Source organism: Hydra vulgaris, chromosome 11 (assembly GCF_038396675.1).
Source record: "Hydra vulgaris chromosome 11, alternate assembly HydraT2T_AEP".
Taxonomy (NCBI): Eukaryota; Metazoa; Cnidaria; class Hydrozoa; order Anthoathecata; family Hydridae; genus Hydra; species Hydra vulgaris.
In genome coordinates this window covers 674,374-693,221 of record NC_088930.1, presented here as the reverse complement: position 1 = coordinate 693,221, position 18,848 = coordinate 674,374, and the positions used below count along the sequence as shown (strand labels likewise).

The 18,848-nt window shown below is 29.3% G+C and overlaps 1 protein-coding gene across 1 annotated transcript in view; it reads left to right on the top strand.

The window, feature by feature from the left end:
• The window catches only part of LOC136087324 (uncharacterized), a 184,821-nt gene that overhangs the window by 28,390 nt on the left and 137,583 nt on the right, over window positions 1-18,848 (top strand). The window contains exon 3 of the mRNA XM_065809750.1: window positions 15,650-15,758. Coding sequence (XP_065665822.1) covers window positions 15,650-15,758 — 109 coding nt within the window. The remainder of the gene's footprint in view (window positions 1-15,649; window positions 15,759-18,848) is intronic.

Sequence of the window (18,848 nt, the reverse complement as noted above, 5' to 3'; positions counted from 1 at the left end):
TTGTTTCAAAATTAAGTTAATATAATAACAATAATTATTTTTAATGTTATTTTTTTCAATACAATTACAATAGTCCTAACCCTAGTTTAATACACAAGTGAGTAACAAAATAATCTATATCAACTTAATTTTTTAGACGTGTGCATTTTAACAAATCAACTTTTCAAATCACTTTCAAATATGAATTCTCTACAAACCGCAAAAATACAATAACGACCGTACTTGTAAAACCACAACTGTGTGCATCACCATATATTATAAAAAGGAATTTTAAAGTTAATCTTGCAAGGGCTTATAAAACATGTTCCGAATAGTTATATATATATATATATATATATATATATATATATATATATATATATATATATATATATATATATATATATATATATATATATATATATATATATATATATATATATATATATATATATATATATATATAAGGTAAGTATGGGTATTAAGGCCCACCTAAAAAAATGAAAATGTAAAGAAATGCTGATTTTTTTTTGCTGCCAGTGATAAAACCAGATAACTCTAATATTTTAATGTCGAAAAAAAGTTTCACAATTTATTTTTCCCTAAGTTTGGATTAGTGGGCCTTATTACCCGCCGGGCCTTAATACCCACACTTACCTTATATATATATATATATATATATATATATATATATAAAAATTGAACTCCACGAGTTATATATAACTCTGCAACTCTGAACAAATGAAGGCATTGATTTTCTTTTCTTTCAAATTCTTTCCAAAATTATAAAGTCAGAAATTTCCACAAGTTTTGGAAATTAAAAGAAGATAAAATGGGTTTTTAATAGAAGGTAAAAAGGCGCTTTTTTTTATCTGTTACTAATGTAATTATTGTTGACAATTTTGCGGTAAAATATTGTGAAGCTCAATATAGACATTTTAAAAAGTACTTCGTGGAAAGCACTTCTTTCGCTGTTTTTTTGAGATTTTTCGTTTGTTAGTTTTTTAAGAGTAGTGACTATAATTATTTGTTTTCAAAATTTTTTTAAATTGACTTATCCTGTTACTAGCTTGGCATATTGGTGTTTATTGAACTCGAGACTGTGGTCTCGCTCGCTATACCTATGCTATCGCCAAGTTGACGTTATAAATAAGTTCACTTTTAGTTATTAAAATGTCTTCAATATCATGTATCAATATGTTTTTTAAGTAGTACTATACTTAAAACTGGTTTAAGTGGTGAGTGGTATTTCCTAATGTATGATTTTATTTGCATTTCGGTATACATAAAAATAAGAAAAATATGTTTATGACCATATACTTGTTATTTGATATTTTTTGTCTTTAAAACACTATACAAAAATAATACATAATAATATTTGTGAATGTGACAAAAAACTAAATCTTTTTTTTTTTTTCAACATGTTTGCTTCCAACAAGGCTGCTACCAATTACTAATTAGAGCTGGAAGTTTTTGGGACAGAAAAAATGGAGATTGCAGAGCAAGATAACGATTGACAGACTACTAAAAGGAATGCAAAATATATAAATCAGGTAAGCAAGATGAAGGAGACAAATTCCATAGAACTGAAGTTCGAGGAAAAAAACTAGAAAAATAAGAGTTTTTAGAGTACTTAGCAACAGTCTCAGAAAAAGTAATTTTAGTTGATGGCACAAGAGATGCTAGCTCTTTAGAGCAGTGTCTATTATAGTATTTGTAGAAAAGTAAAAAAGAAGCAACATTACGATGATGTGATAATTGCTGGAGGTTGGCTGCTAGAGCAGATCCAACTATGTTTACAATGCATTTTTGCACCTTGCCTAAAAGAGGAAGCGCATCAACAGAAGATCCGCCCCAGATATGGCAACAGTATTCCATACAAGACTGGATTTGAGATTTATAGATATAGAGAAAAGAATCCGGAGTAAGGAAGTGTCAAGCTCGATAAAGAGATGCAACCTTTAAAGATTTTAATTTTGTAACGGATTAGGCATATGGTTTCTAAAAAAGATTGGAAGTAAGAGTTAATCCTAGAAGATGAAGGGAAGATGACTCATCGAATACATCACCAGTCATAAGTATTGGAAGTTCTAAATTATTGCAATAACGGTTGGCTGAAAAAAAAATTGAGTTTTAAAATAAAGTTTACCAGCCACTGTGAGCCCCATGCTGCATCAGTATTTTTTTCAAGGTCAAATGCCACCTCCAAGCAATCAGCGAGTGTTGACTCCTTATCATGACAAGAATAAACGCTAGTATCATTAGCAAACAATGCCACCTTAGATGTGAGAATATCTGGAAGATTGTTAATGTAAATTAAAAAGAGTATAGGTCTACAGATTAAACCTCGAGGAACCCCTAAAGTTACAGAATAAAAAGTAGCGAGCTGTCCATTGAGGACAACTTTTATACCACGATTGGAAAGGAAGAATTCAATAATCCTATAGATGTTACCAGATAAACCGTAAAAACAAAGCTTACGGACCAGCATGCCAAACTCTATTAAATGCTTTAGAAATATCAAGAGCAATGGCCTTAACCTCACCATTTTTATCTATTGCACAATAAAACTTATTGATGATCAGAAAGTAAGTTGATAGATTTAAGATGAGAGATTAAGTGTTTGTTAATTAAAAACTCAAAAACATGTTTATGATAGGAATAAGACTAATGGAACGGTAGTTAGACAGATCAGATTGTTCTTCAGAATTTCTAAAATAGGGATAACAGATGCCGCTTACCAGCATGCCGAAAAACAAGGCTCTGATAAACACTTGTTAAATAGTTTTAAAAGTATTGATGACAGCTCCGAAGATCACTTCTGCAAGACAAGTTTGTTGTCTTGCAGAAGTGATCTTCTGCATCAAAAATGATTTCGTGAAGCACGAAATCACTTTTGATGCAGAAGCTGGAGTGATACGAATGTTAAGCAATGGATCAACCTGTTTGACGACTATATCAGTAGAACGCAACTAGTGGAATCAAGAGTTTATACTGATGAAAAGTTCTTAGCAAACAATTCAGCTTTGTCTTTAGGTGAAGTAACAAGTCCTGAACCATTCAAGAGATGTGAAATTACAGATTTGCTCTTATTATTGATACTATGAAAAATTCTCCAGAAGTCACAAGAGCCTAATTTTTGTGATGAAATACGAGATTTCACGACTAAAGAAAAGCGGGCTTTGGTGTTAGACAAAACCTATTTACAATGGTTTCTAGTAATAAGTAATAGTAATAATAAACAGACGTCTGTTTCCTGGAGAATTGTTTTACGGATAGATGAAAGTAACAGTTTCGATTCGCAATTGCAGCAGCACAATGTATGGAAAACCATAGAGAAGAGTGAAACTTTACCTGGAATTGTCGAGAGGGAATAAAAGATTTCATGCCAGCCTAAATCCACCAAGTAAAGAATGTATATAAAAAAACATATGTAAGAAGCACATTTTCCAACAAAAAGTCGAAAGACTTCTACCTAAGAGCCATTGCAAAGCAAAACATGGGAAGAGTCCCAGTCAGCTTTAACGTTGTTGTAAGAGATACAATGTCTCTTACAAATTTAGATAATAAAGAAGGTTGAGATAATAGTTTTAGAGAGATTAAACTGTAATCAGACGCACCTAAGGGTGAATGGGGAGAAACTGAGCTCTGACTAGGTTCAAAAACAAGACAAAAGAAAAGGTAAATGATTTGGGTGGTCTGGAAAGCAAGTTGGAAAGTTGACTATTTGAGCTAGGAATTAAGAAAGGCAAAAGTTATGGGCTTTAATGCCTGCAGAGTCACTGACACTAGAGCCATTCAGTGTGATGAGCATTAAAGTCATTTACAACAACAATATTGGCTAATGGATAAAGAGAGAGGGTTTCGTCAATATGATCAGAAATAACATTAGAAAGAGTGCAGTCTTGAGATGAAGGAGAGCGATATAGAACAAAGAGAATGGCGATAGAGTGAAGTGATGCTAAACAAATGCATACAAAAGATTAGTCTGCGGATTAAACCTAGCTTCCCAACAAATTGATGAATTCTTATGAATGTAAATGCCTTGGCCAAGCATGTGACTATTGGAGTCTTTACAAATTAAAAGAAGATAACCATCAACACTAAGATCACAAGATGACACAGCTGAAATCAAATTAGTCTCACAAAGAACAATTAGGTCTGGTGAACTTTGCAAGAGATAAGACTCAACAGAAGAAAAGTTTAATTGAAGACCAATATACGACTATGTTCATCATCTTTGCAGAAAGACTTGACCAGTTGGGCTGTTATATCAGGAAGTGGTTTTCCTAATTTCAGATAAGGGATAGCTAAAATACCTTTTTTTAAATGGTAACTTACAGTCAGTTCAAGCTACATAGCCTGTTACATGCAATATTTCAAAAAAAAATTTCTTTGCCAGTCATTTGGAGCAATCGATGTCAGCTGAATATTATTAGATGTTGGTGTAGACTCTGCAATTTCGTTTGTTAACAGTCCATCATGTTATCAAATAAGTCTTCTTTTTAATATAAACATTTCCAAAACTTGATTGTTCTTCAAAACAATTTTCTGATATATATTAAGGATAGAGGCTACATTTTTTTAATTAGAGGTTAATAATACTGTCAATTTTCATTTAACTTCTCCGATTTTACCTGACTTATGCAATCCTTTGATCTTAATAGGAGACACTCCAGCAGCTGTGTATCTACACCCTCATTTTTTCTTGTACGTATGTTTCATTAACAAATCTTCAAATTAATCTTCGTCATTTTTACTTTCACTCATATATTTTGATAAACATTTCACAACTTTACTTCCACAGGTTAGACACAATTTTTTTCCAGGTATAAGATTTAAACCTACAGTTTCAACCTCTAGCACAGTATGCATTGTAATTGTACGTTGAGATGCTGCAGAGAAAAGATAATTACATTTTTAATTATTGCAGTATTAAATATATTATCAATTATGAAACAATAAACATTTCCTAAATCAAAAAAGAAAATACTTTAAACAACTTCTTGGTATGGTATTATTTGTTATGTACATTTGTCATTTTATTATTTATTCTATCGATGAAATATTAACTACTTTATTACAGCAAAATTATTATTAAAAATAGGGTAACATAATATTGTTTAATTTACTGGCATAATTAATGAAAACAAGTAACAAATTCATAATTCAAAAAAATATTGGAGCATACTTTGTAATAACTTTGTTATTACAAAGTATGCTCCAAATAAATTTTAAACCACACAATTTACATACTGTTTTTTTAAATCAACTAACTCTAATTTAGTTTAAAAAAAATACAATTGTATTTAGTTCAATATCAAAATGCATTTGGTAATTTTTTACAAAAAAATGTTTTTTTTATTCAATTTCTTCAGAAAATTTAAAAAACAAAAACAGCAATAACTACTCGACAAAGTATAAGGCCATTACAAAATTAGTTTGCTCAGAGTTCGATCCCAACCGCGTCTCTGGTAGTACCGCGCTGAACTTGTTTCTCCACACAGCGGTGTATTTGACAAGGTTCGTGTTTCGGAGTTAAAAAGTTGAAAGAGGGTTGTAGCCACAATAAAAAAAATAGAATAAAAAATAATATAGAATAAAATAGAATAAAATAATAAAATAAAAAGAAATAATAAAAAAAAAATATGAATAGCCTCTTTTATTGTAGTGGCCTCAAACTTAACAATGAAATAGAGCATTGACAACTTTTTTTCTTTTTTTTTTTCTTTGAAGAAGTTAAAAAAAAAAAAAAAAGAAGACAATCCTTCATTTCATTGTTATTAGTAAGTGCGTTTTGTGGATCCTAAAATAAAATATATTCTATTGCCTTGAAGAACTCACGACAACCGTTTTAAGATTCAGAAGGTTTTAAACTATTTTTGTACTAAATTTTAAAATCGAAACCTTGCTGAAAGCACCTTTTAAAGGTAATATTTAACTGACACATTTTTGGCACTTTCTCCACCTCATATTTTGGTCAAAATCTAACAAACCTCATGTTGCTGTAAATCTTGAAAGAAAAATAAGTTTTTCAAAAAAATTCAGTCTTTCCTAACTCATATCTTTAAAAATTTGTGACAAATTTAAGGAAATTTGCTGATCAAAGGTGCAAACCCTGGTTTTTTTGAAAAATTTCTACTCGACTTCTGTTTTTGTAATGACGGTTTTGATATACCATAAAAATCAGTAATCACTTTGCACAACCGCGGGTAACTTTGAGCAACAACATGTCTAAGATGCATTACTTTCTAGCAGTTAGGAATTTGCATTGCATTTGTATTTGTTTTAATACGGGATTTCTCATTTTTTTCTTTTTTTGTTTTTGTTCTTTCTTAAATAATAGTTTTAACTTGATTTTTACAAACATAAGTAATTTTATGTTAACATAGGAAAAAGCAACAAAATTTTATTCTTTAACTTTATTTTGTGCAGAAGAATAGATTGAACCCAAAGATGAATTAACTGCTTAACGTGTTCATTATGGTTTTGGATTAAAGTTATATAAGCTTTTCAAGTTATTTATGTTGTATAGTATATTTTTAATGTTTTACGTATAACAATTTGTTAAAAACTGAATGGTATACATAACTTAAAGCGTGGTAAACCACATTTATCCTAAAATTTTGAGAAAACTGCTTTTGCAAAATGTACCGTTCAACTGAGTGGCTTTGGGTTTCCAATCAGTAAAGAGTTTACGACATATTATGAATAATTATCTCTTTAGCTTGGGAAAAAAGGTATATAGCCTAAACCTTTTCCTAGGCCTTATTTAGTTAACACATTTTTACAAAGACATCTAGAGTTTACAAATAAGATTTTCCAAATATTTAAAATAATTCGAGCAACCATTAATGGAACTTTAAAAGAATATCTTCAGCTTCCATCTCAAGCTGTGCAAGTTGTACTTCCGGGCACCACATATAACTATGATAAAACAAATTTGACTGACATCCTCGGCTCGTTGAAACGAGGCAAAAAGTATCCTACAAATAATAAAAAATAATATTTTTAATAATAATAATAAAAAAACATAAAAAGCTACAATTCTTTAGTCAACTTGGTGTATTGGAGGTCCTAAAGGAGTCAGATATTCAAAATTAAAACTGGTTGGTTTGATGGAATAGCTTGTCGAGTTTTTTTTTTTCATAATTTTACCTTCATTAAAAAGAAATCAGGAATTAAAGTTTTGTTAGACGATAACTTAACTTCTCATACCTCTTTAAGAGTGATTAATGCCTGCAAAGAAAATGAAGCAAAGTGTGTTTGCCTGCCACCTAACAGCACACGCATTACTAAATCTCTAAATGTGGCTTTTTCAAAACCTTTCAAAACATCTTGGTTTATAATTATCACAGTTAAAAATTTTGTCACTGAGTCAAATCTGGTTAACAATTTACAATCGGGTTTTAGAAAACGGGGTGTTTACCTAGTAAATGAGCAGCCGTAGCGCAGTGTTAGCCTGCTTGCCTATGAAACTAAAGATCCGTGGTTCAAACCCCAGCTCTGGACAAGTCTTGCAACATTAGTAAAAAAGGAGATGTGAACTTCCAAGTTTAATGTTCTGCCATGGTGTCCTGTGATAAGACCGTTTGGACTTCTTGAAGCACCAAAAATAAAAATTTAAAGAAAAAAAATATCAATAACGTTTTAACACAATTTAAAAAAAAAGAATCGCATGATAAAGAAACTCTAGAAGACAGCTTTAAGATGTTTTTAAAAGGCAAATATAAATCTTTGCAATCTGTAAAAACTAATGAACGAAAAAAGAAGTTTTCTGCATTTGCAAGTAAAAGTATTAGCATCGAAGATTTAAAATTATTTGATGAGAGATGATAATGTCTCAAAGAACCTTTCAAAATAGAAAATGAACATAATAAAGAATTGTGTTAAGTCAAAATATCAATCTGACAAAGATCTAGAAAACTACCATGACCACAGTTCGAGCTCAAAATCATTAAGTAGTATAGAAAACAAACTAGTCAGCAAAAAAGAAACAATATAAAAACTAATCTTACAAACCTGGAGATCTGTGCAAAAAAAGAAAAATGAGTTTGTTGTGTTTACTTATGAAAGTAAACACAACAAACTTAAAAAGTGAACTTTTTCTTGAACAAATTAAAATTGTCAAGGAAAACAGTGCTTTTATCAAGCCATTGGTAAAAAAATTAGCTTGATATTGCACCATTTTGAGGCAATATCTTAAACAAAAGCATGAAATTGGTTTGACACACAGGCAGATGTTTTCTATGAATAGAATAGTTTTTTTTTTGCATTAAAGAATCCCATAAAAATTTAAAAAATTAACCCACCCAACATAACACGTTCTTAAGACGACTTTAACTTATCTTCTTTTAACGTCTTTAACTGGCTAAAGACAACTTGTCCAGTCGTCTTTAGCCAGTTAAAGACGGTCCTTAAAGTTGTTTAAAAGATTTTTCACAGAGGTATTTTAGGCGTCTTTGTTTATGTCGTATTAAAGACATCTTTATTAAAAACAACAAGTGTCAGACATGTTTTATAACTTGTTTAAAACAATCTTTAACACATCTTGCATCTTTATTCATTTTTAAATGCGCGACTATTCCTTTTTCATATACGTGTTTATTCATTCTTACATGCGCGTTTATTCATTCTTTTATGTGCATTTATTCATTCTTATATGCGCATTTATTCATTCTTATGTGCGTACTTATTCATTCTTATATAGGCATTTATTTATTCTTATATGCGCGTTTATTCATTCTTATATACGCATTTATTCATTCTTATATGCGCGTTTATATGCGAGTCAACCACCCATAAAATCTCTTATATAATTTTATGTAAACTTTTTTATAAGCTTTTATGTTTTTATATCGATTTATTTAAAATATAAATTAGGTTGTTGCCACTGCTATTTATTAAATAAATTGTTGCCGAGCCAGCGCTGGATTTATGTAACTACACATATGGTTGTAAAATGGAACTAAGTTAAACTCTGTTGTATCGATAGTATTTTTAAGTTTCCTGATTCCCCTATCCGTATTTCGAGGCCTTTCTCCCTGTATGTAAGTATGCTTGAAAGAAGAAGAAAAAATTCTTCTATTAGATTAAGCTGTGGTGTTTATGCTGGCAAATACTTAATACCTATGCCATGAGATGATTCTGCATTCCAGTTTTATTTCATAAGGAACCACTTCCATTGTTGAAACAGCACAAATTAAACTAACATTCTTGCCACGATTACTGTTTTTTTAAAACAAATTGTTCTTGTTTCCTGAAAAACGAGGTTAAGATTACTTAAGACAAAAACTTTTTACATTTGATGATGGTTTATTTAATTTAATATTAATTTTTTGTTTAATTTTGTTATTATATTTATTGATCGATTAAATTATTATTTATCTAAGTATTCATTTATCTAGATTTAAATTTTATTATTTATAATTATTATCAACACTTAAATATTTACCCTATGGATGGAAGAGAAAAAAGCTGTGCAAATCATAAAACAAGGAAAAATAATAGAAAATAGCACTTTGAAATGCTTAATCATTTAGTTGAAAGAAATGAATCCGCATCAAACTTTTCCATTTCTCTTAATCTATCTATGCACACAGTTCAAAATCTTGTTGTTAAATTTAGCAGAGGAGAATTCAACGACATGACTGCATTCAAGTCGTTTTCTGATAAAAAACGAGGTAAAAGACCTTTAAACGCTCAAATAAAAAATATTATTGACCTCTGCGTACAAGAAAACAATCTTTGTACGCAAGAAGCAATGAAAGAAAATCTTTCTGCAGCAGGCTTCAATACGTCTCAGCCCACTATTTCAAGAAAACTTAAGCGCTCAGATTTATCAAGAAAGCGTGTTGTGCATCTGCCATAAGAACAAAACTCAACACGATTTATTAATGCACGCTACGCATTTTCAAAGTTAAGGGAATTTCGAATGAAATATATTTATTTGGATGAAACTAGATTTAACGTGCAAAACTAACAGCACATATGATTATTCGCTAAGGGTTGGGTTTGCAATTTTACAGTCGTCTGCAAATCGTGGCAAGAATGTTAGTTTGATTTGTGCTGTTTTAACAATCGGAGTGCTACCTTATGAAATAAAAACTGGAATACAGATTCATTTTGTACTTTCATTACTACACTGTTGGCACCAGCGATTAGGAATGCAGATGCGGAAGCACCGGTGTTTGTTATGGAAAATTGTAAATTCCTCTTTGGAATTCCTCTGGAGTCTTTCTGTTAGGCAAACACTAGCCTCTCATGGGATAGCTATTAAGTATCTGCCAGCATACACGCCAAATCTTAATCCAATAGAATAATTTTTTCTTCTTCTTTCAAGCATACTTCCAAACAAGGAGAAAGGACTCGAAATACAAATGGGGAATCAGGAAACTTAAAAATATTATAGATACTACAGAGTTTAACTAAGTTCCATTTTACAACCATATGCGTAGTTACATAAATCCAGCGCTGGCTCGGCAACCATTTTTTAAATAAATAGCAGTGGTAACAACCTAATTTATACTTTAAATAAATCTATCTGAAAATATAAAAGTTTATATAAATGTTATATAAACTATTATATATTATATAAAATTATTATATATTATTTAAAAACATAAAAGCTTATATATAAAGTTTACATAAAACTATATAAGAGATTTTATGGGTGGTTGACTTGCATATAAACGCCCGTATTAGAATGAATAAAGTCGCATATAAGAATGAATAAACACGCACATAAAAATGAATAGGCGCGCATTAAAAATGAAAATCTTTGTAAAAATACGTCTTCTAAAACATCCAGTTTAAAATGCCTTTAAGTCCGGTTAAAATTGTTTTTACAATAACACAAAATTGATAATTATAACATATCAATTACGTGGAATTCTTAAAACAGTGTTCTTTTCTCAAAAAGCGTCAGAAATTATTAATCAATAATTGATAATTATCAATTTAATGCAATAATATATATTTCAAGTGACATCAATTGGTAATTTTTGCGTTTTCAAAAAATTCTTTTGCTTCTGTTCCCGTAAAAACTTGCCCTACAGAAAAAAAAATCTTTTTATAAACACACAGAACGCTATTGCAAAACAAAATTGCATTCATCAAGACATTTTAATTTTTAAACTAAATAATACTTTAGTTAAAAATATTTCGTGATTTAAGATAAGATTATTTAAGAAGTTGTTGAAAATTAAACAAGTTTGTGTTAGAAGAAGCTTGAAAATAAACACCAAATAAACTAGGGACAACATTAAGAAAAAGCAGTTAATAATTATTTTCTGACTTGCAGGCACAGTTATAGTCATTTACTTGCATAAGAAAACATGGAATTAGAGTCAAAATACATACCTGAGCAATGATTCAAAAGTAATTGCAACTGTTAGTTAACTTTGAAATCTGTCTTTTAAAACAAAAAAATTCATCTTAAAGACGTCATAAACTTTTCTTGAAATTTGTCTTGAATACGTTTTAAACTTGTTTGGAATTTTGCGCTAAATACATCTTTTTCTGGTCTAAGCTAAAACTCTTCAAGATGTCTTCTTAAGGCAATTTTAAGACGTGTTGTAAAGTTGACGTGTTGCAAAGTTAAAAGGTCTTAAATAAGATAACTTTAAAACGTCTTCGAAAAAAACGTCTTTCAGTGTTTCGTTTTAGATCAATTTATGGCGTCTATAAGACTAATGTGTCATAACGACTTTAAGTCGTCTTTAAGACGATTATTAGTTAGTTAGAAGGAAACTTTACAAAGTACCTCAATTAAACTTTAATTGAGGCACTTGAAGTATATTTTGTTAGTTTTTATTTAAAAAAAGTCTTTAATTTTTGTATAAAATAAAAAATAAAGACGATGAAAAGCTTAAATTTGTGCTAGTTTTTAATGCAATTGTGTTTATTATAGTTTTTTTTTAGCATAATAAATTAATTAACTGAAATAATAATTATAAACTGAAGTAAAATTGATATACTTTTTATGGTTAAGTTTTCTCTTACTTATTACTAAGTTTTATAATAAAAGAATTTCCAATTTATAAGGTTCGTAAAGTTTTTTAAATTTTTATAATGATGTGCAAAGTTAGGCAAGTTGCAATCTGCTTTTTAAAAATACTTCTTTTTTTATAAAAAAAACAAAATCAACGGTTTAAAAAAGTTGCTATATAGTCATATAAAGTTTTTGGCAACTTTTTATAAACATTAGAGATGCTTTAAACAAATTTTCAAATATTGAAAAACGTCAACTTTTGTGCAAGTTACCGAAATTTACAATACTTATAGACATATATGAGGGGCTCAATGGAAAAGGTTTTCTAAGCCACAAATACTTCATTTTTATTTAAAAGGAAAATAATTTATGGATTTTGAAAAAAAAAACTTGAAAAAATATAATTATCAAAAGGTAAAAGAAGTATTTATCATAAAGACGAAAGTACAATGTTATATTTTCTTAAAAATTAGGACACCAAATAACTGTGTTTTGCAATAAAAAAAAGGTTAGGCGACTTTGTCTCTTCAAGCTTTTAAAATTATTGTTTATAGTATTGGTTAGGCTAAACAAATGACGTATCTATGATTTATTAATAAATCTTCTGTATATGCAATATACACTAATTTGTGGCTTCGTCACCAGAATCTTCAGTTAAACCCAAATCAGTTTCCTCCTAATCACCTTTAAGAGCAAAGTAATAGGAGTAATGGACAGGCGGTGTGAATTATTTAAGCTCAAAAAATTTTTTTTTGAGCTTAAATAACGCAGCTTTTTTTTTGTGAGTTTTCTACCATTGGGATACAAGGGCTCAAGTTCAAAATTGATGGTGCCTGATGGCCGTCCAAGATTTCTCATTATTATGTCCAGCAACATTAATGAGTCACTTTTTATATGCGTTTGCTTCATTGGGAATGAGCGTAGTGATCCTTTTTCCAATTTTATCCAGTATGCTTTTAGCCAGCAAACTTTTTCGCCATTTATTTCTTTCTTTCTTATATATATCTCGCTCTCCAATAATTTTGAACTGAGATATTTATGGGTCTTCCTTATTCTAACAATAAACTTTATATATATATATATATTTATATATATATATATATATATATATATATATATATATATATATATATATATATATATATATATATATATATATATATATATATATATATATATATATATATATATATATATAATATTTGGTCCTTCATTTTTTTTACTTTTTCCATCACACCAAAGTTCTGCACGTCCAGAAATTTATCGAGCCAGGGCATGTTTTTAGGAAAAACATTGCCCTGGCTCGATAAATTTCTGTTCAATAGTTTTGAGAGATGGCAATTTATGAAAAGTATATTGTAACATAAGAGCCATTTTTAAACTACGGTTTGTCCACCGCAACTATCGCTATACAATTTTAAATGAATCACAGTTTCGGTATCATACACGAACTTATCTCTTGAGTACCACTAAATGCTTGTTCCTCACTCTATACATAAATAATATCTGTATTTAAGTTTTTATTGTAGATTCCAAGATTTTTCATATTTAATTTCCAAGAAGTCCACATTTTCCTTTATAGTAGGCCATTCCTGAACTAAGTACTGATGTCTGTAGAGTTTTTTGTCAGTCAAAAACCAATAGTCTCTTGTTTGAATTTGTATGTGGATCCAGTGTATTATCTTTCATTTATTTTTGCCTTTTCAGCCATGTTTTAATGAATAGTAAGGTATCTCCTAACAGTATTCTTTTTTTTATCCTACGAATGACACTTAATCTTGCTCTTAAATACATCACATTTTTGACATGTATTTAATTGAAGGTAGTAAAAATATAAATTGAACTTTGTATTGATAAGTGTTAAAATGAAAAAGTGAAAGTTGGGTGTGACCATTTTTATTGCAAATTACAAACACAGTTCTTGCACACTGTCGACGTTCGTAAAGTTGTAGCAGACAAGTTTTTACTGGTTGACTTTTCGGCTATAGTGGGATTGGTACGTTGGAAGTAAGCAAATAAATCTTTGAAGATATTCGGTGTCTTTATCATTACTTTTATTTTGTTTAGTTCTGGATGGGCAACTTGCTTACGACTAAGTCTGTCTCTCTTTTTTCTTCTCAAAAGAGACTAGGTTTCTTGTATCTTCTGGGACACGGTCTTGTCCTCTCCTACTTCTCCAATTAGGTTAACACTTGTATGTGCAATGAAAATAAAGCTTTAATTATAGAATAATTTTTAATATAACAAACTAAATGACCCTAGCTAGTCTAGCGCTAGACCTAGAACTGATGTAAACAAGCGGTCTGAGGCCATAACAATAGGGACTAAAAAAATAATTTTGAAGGCCTATTTATTTTAAGACATTACATCAACTCCTCAACTCATTTTAAGACATTACATCAAACACCACATCAACTCCTTCTAATATTGTTAAAGGTCTTGCGTTTTCTTCAACATATTGATTCATATTATTCGAATCTGCATCAAAAAGTGCATTTTAGTTTTAAAAAAACTAAAAGAGGAAAATCTGCCTAAAGAACAATGAGGCTAGAAACTGTATTATTGTATGATAAACTCAATGAAAAGTTTATCTTGATGCTTCATTAACTATAAACATACTTTCACTAACATCCGTAAAAGACGGGTTGTAATCTGCATCTGAACAACCAATCACTTTTTATTAGAAAGTCTTTCAAATTTGAGCTGTTCATTTTCGCCGTGTTGATTGTGGGATGGACAATTTTTCCACAATGTAAATGTTATTTTTCCGTTAAAGTAAATATGAGTATAGGTAGCAGCACTGTATGGACGCATTTCGGGGTTTAGCACTTTTTCCACAACAAACTACATACTCAATGTATTGTTGGCTGTGATTATTGGGAAAATTTTAAAAGTGTGAGTAGACCACCTTCATATAAAGTTAGCTGAACCCTTCATATAAAGTGACTAGATTTTTCCTGTAAATAACTATCAACTCACAATAAAACCACACAGTTTGCTATAACGTAACAAGTGAGATAACAAAATTAAAACTGAAGAGAATTCACTTAAAAAGTTTATACCACATTCTTCATTGTTGTTGTAAAACATGCCAAGTACTGGCTTTCAAGCAGGGATCCCTTGTTTCTGAGGCAAGTGCCCAAACCACTGCGTTTCGGCTAAAAATAATTTTTTTGGTGTGAAGTCAGATTTGGCTAATCAGTCAGTTAATACGGATTGTTGAGACTTTAAATATACTTTTGAAAAGTGACCCATTTTAGACATTTAACAATAACAGAAGTTTTCCCAAAAGTTATAGAATCTGAGCCATAGATACTCTTACAGGTAATTATAACAATTTAACAAAACAAATTATTTAAATGGATTTTAATTTGATGATAAGCACTAATTACTTCTCTTGAGAATGGATTTTTCATATCTATATGTTCACTTTAAGTTGATTTATATATATATATATATATATATATATATATATATATATATATAAATATATATATATATATATATATATATATATATATATATATGTATATATATATATATGTATATATATATATATATATATATATATATATATATATATATATATATATATATATATATATATATATATATATATATATATATATATATATATACTTTAAAAAAGCGTTAATACTGTAAGTTACATTTTTTTAGAAAGCAGCATCATTGTCGGTAAATACAGAGAAAATTGGAAATTTTAAAAATGATGTTACAGAATTTTTGAATAAACCTGATCTTCCTACAATGGATAGTAAAGTAGGCGGTAAGATTTCAAAAGGAAAGTTTTATTTCCTACTTTTCTTTAGGCGTATCAATTACTTCAATAAGGTTTTTCATCTTATTTATATCTATTGTTTAACTTTAACTACCTTTCAACTAGGTTTTGTCTTTTGCCAATATATTTATATGAAATCAATTTTCAATTTAAAATGTAACAAAATAAAAAAAATAAAAAATTTCTCATTATCGTTTACTGCGATGATAGGAAAAAAAACATATTATGTTTTAAATTTCTTTTTATTTATTAGTCATACTTGGTACTACTGAAATATGAAATATTAAGTTTATTTGTTAGGCGTATCAACTACTTTAAAATATCCAAAAATAAAGTCTCTTACTAATTGTCGATAAATAATGCAACTTAAATAAAGGTTTCTGTTAAACTAAAACATTTATTAGATTTAATTTAATTGAAACAAATTACAGAAAAAAAAGTTTAATATTATTTCAAAACAAACTTGTCTCTTTTGGAACAGATTTTAGTCTTAAGTATGGCTAATTTTGACAAGAAAAAAGCGACTTAGTAAAGCAAGACAAAGCAGTATTTGTACTGTTAGAGTAAAGAAGATAGTGCGCTATCAGCGCACTATCATCTACTACAGAAACTAACCTAGCCAGAGATACATCAGATAATTAAAAGTAAACAAATGCGCTTAACAAGAATGAATTCAAAGTCAAAAAACAACTTTTCGCATTTCTTTTTAAAAACATTATCTTCGTCTTTATTGAGGCTTACTATATTTTTGTCCCTACTGTAAACAGGGGTTTTGATAGCGGTCCTTTGATAGCGATTCCACGTCTCAACGAAAAATATTTGACGTTTGACTAAAAACACGTAATTTTCATAAACTTTAGTCTCTTATATCTTTTTGTTTAGTTAAGCAAGCACCTTGAGGTTTTTTGCATCAAGTAGTGCTACTCAACCTCTTTCCAGCCATATATAGAAAGTACTATTTTTATGATTTTTATGAATTCACTTAGATATTATCCTTATTCTGAAACCATTTTTGAGAAAAAAACTTAAAGCGGAAACGTTTTTTTAGAACGAAGCTTTTGGAGATAAGGTTTCCTAAGTACTGAAAATTATCAAATTTTTATAAAATTATCCGTATATATTAAAAAAAGGATGAGGAATCTAATGGAACGTGGAGTCTTTTGAACATTCATTTAAAAAATTTTAGTTCTTAGCGTTTAAAAACTTCTAGGTTGATTTATATAGAAAAGAAAGGTTTTTTTTGAAAGACTCCAGGTGTAAATTACAACTACGGCCTTTCCTCATATAAAAACATTTATTTATGTTTTCTTGAAAAATTAGTGCTTAGGATTAGCATATATAAATTGCGTATCAAAACCTTTCTTTATTTTGTAAAGCGATACTACTTTTTAAAAATGTTATGCAAAAAGTTTTAAAAATGTAGCAATAAAATTATCGGCAACTACATTGGCCAAATATTGACTCAACAGAGCTAGGGCTTAGTGAAAGAACAGGTTTTTATAGCAAAATATTGAGCCCATACTAGATTGGCCAAATGTTGGCCCAACATATTACAATATTTGCGAAAAACAGATTTGAATAATTCAAATAGTACGCCGAAAAAAAATATTGGCTAAATGATGGCCCAACGGAATAAATTTACAAAATTTAGATTGGCTCAACTTGCGTTGTGCCATATAAGAACTTACGTTGTAAAAACTTTCGTTGTTTCCTCGTTGTCTGGGAAACACCCATTTAGTATTTTATTTTGTTTTAATGGCTATGTTTTAAGTGGACTAGCATAAAAAAAGTCTCATTTACATCAGTTTCACTTAGAGGCTATGCAAGTAGAACATCTTTATATTTTGCCGCAAAATCCTCAAAATAAATACTTTTAACAGGGTCAAAAGTAAACTTTTTTTCCCTTTAAGCCTGCTTTTTCCTTGACATCAACATAAAACAATTGTTGAAGTACATTGATTACTGCTTGTGTACTAAAATTACAACTACCAGCTGGCAAATGATTAAAGATAGCACTTAAGTTTGAATATGGTACTTATGATTGAAGATGGTACAAATTTCTTTCAAAATATCTAAGCCACTAAGTTGCTGATTACTTTTTGATCTGAAAATATAATGTTTATAAGTAAATGAAGTACAAAGGAGATTTATTTTTTGTAATTGTCTGTATTTTTTTGAACAAAAAGTTTTTGATTGATCAATTATTTTTCTCCAATACTTTTTAAAAGGTCCATAAAATGCAACATCAGGAGATTGTAATAAATGAGTTACCAGTTGTAGAACAAGATACTGTTTTATCGCAACAATATACTATTTTCTTAAGTAGATCCAATTACCTTTTCACTATGAAGATTGCTTAGGTTATAGCTAATAGGAACGTTCCTACAATTTAAAAATAAAACATTAAAAACCGTCCTTTGATTGTTCTGTACTTTAATAGTGTTGTACATTAGGTAGTCCGCTTTCGGTTCTTTTGTCTAACTTGTTGTCTATTCACTTTCTGTTTTTGTTCTCCATAAATGGTCAGCTTTATAAACGAAACCAGAGATAATTTTACCAGAGGCACTAAGCATGATTGACGTAACATAACATGTTGTACTATTGCTAGTTTTGCATACTTGAAACAACTATGGATTTTCCATGTGTTTTTGGATTAAGTCTTTTAAGTCAATTATACAAATTGACAACTTTCACCCAATTAACATCTATTAATGTTTTTACCTAACAATGTTTATTGTTAGCATAAATAATGAAAACTGGCACTCAATATAATTTATATACTGGCCTGTATAAAATTTTTTTTCGTTTAAACCTGGGATAGTAATGTTATGAAATTCTATGAAAAAACAAGTTTTATGATGAATAAAAGCTTCAACAAATCTTTCATCAAATCTAACTCAACACATTATTGATTGTACTCACACATACTATATGACATACCTTTTACACAAGATTTGAAATTTATTAGTGTTTTGCAAAAAAATTTATAGACATAAACACACATATTTACATATACACACACAAACACGCACACAAACACATACACACCCACATGAGTGTGTATGTGTGTGTGTGTGT